At 35.2% G+C, this 6,721-nt stretch overlaps 1 protein-coding gene across 1 annotated transcript; it reads left to right on the top strand.

Annotated features, from left to right (window-relative positions):
* The first annotated feature begins 282 nt into the window (after positions 1–282).
* On the top strand, positions 283–5,284 carry LOC109075281 (fish-egg lectin-like). Its single transcript, XM_042776069.1, has 6 exons — positions 283–411; positions 497–584; positions 2,996–3,223; positions 3,367–3,578; positions 3,762–3,889; positions 4,010–5,284. The coding sequence occupies exons 2-6, from the start codon at positions 527–529 to the stop codon at positions 4,152–4,154; spliced, it is 771 nt and encodes a 256-aa protein (XP_042632003.1). The 5' UTR covers positions 283–411; positions 497–526; the 3' UTR covers positions 4,155–5,284.
* Positions 5,285–6,721: the final 1,437 nt, after the last annotated feature.

Below are 6,721 nucleotides of genomic sequence, written 5' to 3'. Positions count from 1 at the left end.
TATGCTTGTGACAAATAAACTCTGTCATTAGGTTCGAACCAAGTCGAACATAGATTGCTCACTTCGGTTAAAGGAATAATTCACTCATTCACTCATCCTCATGTGCTGTTGCAAATCTTTATTGACAGCTGTGGCCATCATTTAATCACGTCATGGGGAAGAGCAGCTCAAACCTTCTGCTAAAAAGAACGGCATGAGAAGAATGAGAAAGTGATGACAGAACATCTGATTGGCATGCGAGGATTGCATCCAGCTTCCGCTGTTCACAGTGTGAGCATAAAAAGGCAGCTAATGCAACGCATACCAGCTTTTCGTTTCAGAGCTGAGTGACAGCATCGTTCTGCTCCATCCAAGTGTCTTCAGTGAACTAGATTTGCCAGTGACTGCTGAATCCTGAACTAACCAGATAAGGTTGTCCATTTAATTACTGTCACTGTGATATTGATCAGCTTTTATCCATACTTCACTAATATAAATTAATTCCGGTTTTGAACAGGTTAAAAGCAGCAAACTGTGTTGTGGAGCAATGAAGGTTTATCAGAGCGTCCTGCTACTCTTCTGCTGCCAGTTCCTTTACACTCTGGGTAAACAATGTTTTTGTATTTTTGTTTATGTGATTTTATTTTACATATATATATATATATATATATATATAATATATATATATATATATATATATATATATATACTGTATATATATATACAGGTGCTGGTCATATAATTAGAATATCATCAAAAAGTTGATTTATTTCACTAATTCCATTCAAAAAGTGAAACTTGTATATTATATTTATTCATTACACACAGACTGATTTATTTCAAATGTTTATTTCTTTTAATTTTGATGTTTATAACTGACAACTAAGGAAAATCCCAAATTCAGTATCTCAGAAAATTCGAATATTGTGAAAAGGTTCAATATTGAAGACACCTGGTGCCAAACTCTAATCAGTTAATTAACTCAAAACACCTGCAAAGCCTTTAAATGGTCTCTCAGACTGTGTCCACACGAAGCCAGAGCTTTCCCTATCCAATCTTTTTTTTCCCCTCGTCTCAAGAAATATCTGCGTCCACACGAAACCACAAAACCAACACAAAACTATGTAGTAAACATGCCAGACAAGCATGTGCCGCTATAATTCTGCCACAGAGATACACTAAAAAGGGAGAAGAAGACATGGACTATGTGTATAAACCTTGTGCACGGTATACAAACGAACATGGAACATTACATTTATTAATCTGTGTTAATGTTAGATAATAAAAAGACAATCATTCAGTGTTTGTTTATGTTTTTGTTGCTGTTACGTGACGTAGAATTGTTTGACTAGGGGTGAAACGTGGGCTCATGACGTCATCGTTTCAGAAAATACACGGATTCGGTGTCTACACGAAAACGCAAAGACGGCGTTTTCAGATTTATCCACTCTGGGACCCGGTTTCAAAAAATAGCGGTTTCACCTTCCGAAAATGCCGATCCGTGTGGACGAAACGCCCATTCGATAAAAAATTTGTGCGTATTCACAGAAACGCGTCTCCGTGTGGACGGGGCCTCAGTCTAGTTCTGTAGGCTACACAATCATGGGGAAGACTGCTGACTTGACAGTTGTCCAAAAGACGACAATTGACACCTTGCACAAGGAGGGCAAGACACAAAAGGTCATTGCAAAAGAGGCTGACTGTTCACAGAGCTCTGTGTCCAAGCACATTAATAGAGAGGCGAAGGGAAGGAAAAGATGTGGTAGAAAAAAAGTGTACAAGCAATAGGGATAACCGCACCCTGGAGAGGATTGTGAAACAAAACCCATTCAAAAATGTGGGGGAGATTCACAAAGAGTGGACTCCAGCTGGAGACAGTGCTTCAAGAACCACTACATACAGATGTATGCAAGACATGGGTTTCAGCTGTCGCATTCCTTGTGTCAAGCCACTCTTGAACAACAGACAGCGTCAGAAGTGTCTCGCTTCAAAAAGGACTGGACTGCTGCTGAGTAGTCCAAAGTTATGTGCTCTGATGAAAGTCAATTTTGCATTTCCTTTGGATATCAGGCTCCCAGAGTCTGGAGGAAGAGAGGAGAGGCACACAATTCATGTTGCTTGAGGTCCAGTGTAAAGTTTCCACAGTCAGTGATGGTTTGGTGTGCCATGTCATCTGTTGGTGTTGGTCCACTGTGTTTTCTGAGGTCCAAGGTCAACGCAGACATATACCAGGAAGTTTTAGAGCACTTCATGCTTCCTGCTGCTGACCAACTTTATGGAGATGCAGATTTCATTTTCCAACAGGACTTGGCACCTGCACACAGTGCCAAAGCTTCCAGTACCTGGTTTAAGGACCATGGTATCCCTGTTCTAATTTCTTAAAGCAAACTCGCCTGACCTTAACCCCATAGAAAATCTATTGGGTATTGTGAAGTAGAAGATGCGATATGCCAGACCCAATAATGCAGAAGTGCTAAAGGCCATTATCAGAGCAACCTGGGCTCTCATAACACCTGAGCAGTGCCACAGACTGATCGACTCCATGCCACGCCGCATTGCTGCAGTAATTCAGGCAAAAGGAGCCCCAACTAAGTATTGAGTGCTGTACATGCTCATACTTTTCATTTTTATACTTTTCAGTTGGCCAAGATTTCTAAAAATCCTTTCTTTGCATTGGTCTTAACTGAACTTGTTATTTTCTTGAGATACTGAATTTGGGATTTTCCTTAGTTGTCAGTTATAATCATCAAAATTAAAAGAAATAAACATTTGAAATATATCAGTCTGTGTGTAATGAAAGAATATAATATACAAGTTTCACTTTTTGAATGGAATTAATGAAATAAATCAACTTTTTGATGATATTCTAATTATATGACCAGCACCTGTGTATATATTATATATATATATATATATATATATATATATATATATATATATATATATATATATATATATATATTACAAAATAATAAATTAATATTTAAAAGTCATCAATGATTTGATGTTTTCACAGCTTTAGACTGTTCTGTGATGAGTGGTAACCTGAAGCAGATAGACGCTGGCTCTGGCTCAGTGGTTGGAGTGAACAATCTTAATGAAGTGTTCGTTCTGATTGATAATGTCTTCACAAAGATCAGCGGGTCTCTAAAGCACTTCAGTATTGGTCCTGCTGGTCAGCTGGGGGTTAACCAAGCAAACAACATCTTTAAGTTTCAGAGTGGCCGTTTCATTAAGCTTCCAGGTGAAGAGTTACAGAGAGCAAAATAAAGTTGAGCCTTATCAGCCAGTTTACATGTTTTCAAATAGCCATAGTCCCTAAGACATCATCTTATTACGGATCTTGTTAAACTGACTAAACTTTCATCCAACTGTTGATTGTGTTAGGGCTTCTCAAACAGGTGGATGCTGGAGGTGATCAGATCATTGCAGGTGTCAATATGAATGATGACATATACTGTTTAAATATGGATGCTAACAACAAATGGCCATCCAGCACCACTCCTTGGGTTCAACTTAATGGAAAGCTAAAGTACTACAGCTGTGGTCCGTACAGCTGTTGGGGAGTGAACCAAAATGACCAAATCTACATCATGAAGGTAATGTCATGTAAATACAAAAGCTTTAGTACACCAAGATTTTATAAAGTAGATATCATGCAAAGGTTTGAGTTTCTGACAAAACTAAAGAAATAAAGACACTGGGGAGAAAGCTGCAAAATCATTTTCTTGATATGACTGTACGATGACTGACTGCATTGTGTCTCTTTTGGTCTTGTGCAGGATGTGTCTAGTAATGCCTGTTCTGGGTCCAAAAGCTTTAAGAATATTCCTGGACTTCTATCCATGATTGAAGTAGCCACTGATGGCAGCATCTTTGGTGTCAACTTTCAAGGGAACTTATACCAAAGGTGAGCTGAACAGTCATGATATTACAAGTTTTATGATCAAAATGATTAACTTGTCAAGCACAATTTTTAATGAAAACCCAAATGCTACATTCAAAAAGACGTGTATTTTGTCTATTGCAGAACTGGAGTCACTCGCTCCAAACCCGAAGGCACAGACTGGATCTCAATGGTGACCTGTCCCAATGGCCACAAGCATGTGAGCTTTGACCTGGGAGTGCTGTGGGTCGTGTGTGTTGACGGCTCCATCCGTAAATGTACTTTATAATCTGTCACTGCAGCAACAGAGGGGCTCAATCATTAACCCTTTAAACTCAAGGTTTAAACCCGGTGGCGGGACACCACCCACATGAAACGATTCCAAATCAAATTACTAAGCAACCCCTGAATGGAATAACATAAAATAGATATCATTTTAAAGCATATAATCTCAGCTTTTTAATTAATGTAATTTTTCCGATCAACTCTTAACGAGCGCTGAGCAGTCCCTCTAAACCGAAGTGCACCGCAGGTGGGACGCCTCCCTCTGTGAAAATATTGCAAATCCTGTTTTTCAAACCACTGCCTTGATCAACAAAAAATGGATATTAGTTTTTTGTTTTTTGTGGTTGTTGTTACTTTGATTAAATCCAAAGTAGTGCAGAGTTATTTGCTGATAAATTAAAAAAATATAATTTACACATTTTTTTTTTTGATCCATGTACTCTAATGTACAAAATATCATACAGATCGGATAGTCATGTGTCATGTCATTTGAAAGGTCTCATTGAGTAGAACAAAACTAGCATAATTGTTTGGGGCTTTAAATAAACTGGAGTGAGTTTTTGTACAAGAAGTCACCCCCAAACCCATATGAAAGTATATTGATGTCACCGTTTTACTTGTAACATCATAAAACATGATCAGATGAGTCAGATACAAACTAAAAAGGCCTGTTTTGTTATGAAATACTATAACTTTCATATACTTCATGCTATAACCACGAAATTTGAAACAAATACAGCTAACTTGTTGGGGAATATCATACATTTTTTTTCTCCTAACTTATTTCTGTCCTGAGATATCGAATGTCAAATAAGACAGATATGAAAAATTTCTCTTGAGCACTCCAATTCTTCTTACATTTTTATCAGCTATTTTTCAGCAGGACATTGTCCAAATGAATTATTTTTTTTCCCCCTGAAAGTACAGAAAGTTTTCTATCAAACGATACCAACCTTTTGACTCTCATTGCTACATTATTTTGTGTATGTCACTCAGAAAAAACATCAACTTCAGTTGGGTTTAAAGGGTTAACACTCCTCAAAGTTATCAGTCATTATTAACAGAAAACTAAAAGCTTGATTATACTTTCTTTTCTTTTGCTTGCTGTTGAATGAATAAAGCTTTATGAAAGCATTTTTCTCATTAGTGTTGTTTATCATTTGGTTCAGTGAATCTCAAACTGTGGAGCAGTTTCAGGATACACACGGTACAACCATGGAAATGTACACTAACAAAAAGATGTATTTTTTCCTCCAAATTGTTTTATTTCTAATGTCTAATTAATATTTATACATGTGTGTCTGTCTATTAATGTAGTGTAAAGCCTGCATTTTTAAGAGATTTTAATACATATTGCAAATTCAGCTGACACATGAGGAATGTTGGCTATGGTTAAAAATATATAACATTATCTAAATGTATTACTGTAATCCCTGAAAATAGAAACTTAACTTTATGGATTTATTGAAAGAGGAATGATTTGTTTTAAAAGAACTTTGAAACTATTATGAGCAAAGTACAGTTTCACCTTATACCTTCACTGTGTCTGTAATGGTTATTGAATAGCTTAAGTTACAAAGCACACTAAACACACTAAACCTCATAATTTGGGTATGGTCAAACATTAAGAGTTCGCTTGACATTGTAATACTGCAGCATGTACACTGTAAAAAATAAAAAAAATAAATGACATGTTCGAACCCTGATTTAATGAAACATGTTTTAACTGTAGATGTAATAAAACATGGTTAAACAGTTACTTAACTAAACCAATTTTGACTATAGGTAGACATACATAACATGTAAACCCATTACTTAAGAAAGCATGCTTTGACTGTAAACTGAAATAAAGTTTAAATAGTTGTTTAACAGATTTTGACTGTAAGTCCAAATAACATGTGTCATGTGTAATTTTGAATTACATGCACAGCACTTAATTAAAAAAATATATAAATAATAATAATTCTACCCTAAGTTTAAATGTTTCACTTGTAAAAATTAGTTGCAATGATTTGAAATATATATGGTATCATGATTATGGCTTACAGCTGTAAATTTACATTAAGTTATGACAATTTTTTTTTAAATCTGTGATGTTTTAAGGATGTTAGTGTGTCATGTAAATATGTCACGCTTACAAAAATTAATTTATTACGAACAATCAATATTAATTAGCCCCCCTCTATTTTCAAGTAATGCAATAAAGTTTCTGTTGTAAATAACACCAATCTTAAAAACTAAAAACAGAAATACCAACATTTGTACATTTCTTAAAAGTTTCACTAGGTTCTAACACATAGTAAAATATGAAATAATTAAAACATTTAAATGTATTCAATTAAATTATATATATATATATATATATATATATATATATATATAAATAGATATATATATATATATATATATATATATATATTACATAAAAAAGCAAAGCCCATAATACCCTGCTACTCAACTCAAAACATTAAGAACATAAACTCTTCTCGAAATGCTTGTATGATCCACAGCAGACACTCATTCACTCATTCATTATGCTATAAATCACAACATCAACAAATCCAATTAATA

The sequence above is a fragment of the Cyprinus carpio genome, chromosome A19 (assembly GCF_018340385.1).
Source record: "Cyprinus carpio isolate SPL01 chromosome A19, ASM1834038v1, whole genome shotgun sequence".
Lineage (NCBI taxonomy): Eukaryota > Metazoa > Chordata > Actinopteri > Cypriniformes > Cyprinidae > Cyprinus > Cyprinus carpio.
Note: the sequence above shows the minus strand (reverse complement) of the source record. Positions and strands in the feature narration are given on the sequence as shown.

Excerpts from the sequence above, each read along its gene's own strand:
- LOC109075281 (XM_042776069.1), top strand. The coding sequence starts at position 527 with ATGAAGGTTTATCAGAGCGTCCTGCTACTCTTCTGCTGCCAGTTCCTT. Across the intron at positions 3,224-3,366 it reads CCGTTTCATTAAGCTTCCAG|GGCTTCTCAAACAGGTGGAT; the intron begins GTGAAGAGTTAC and ends TGATTGTGTTAG. Across the intron at positions 3,579-3,761 it reads ACCAAATCTACATCATGAAG|GATGTGTCTAGTAATGCCTG; the intron begins GTAATGTCATGT and ends GGTCTTGTGCAG.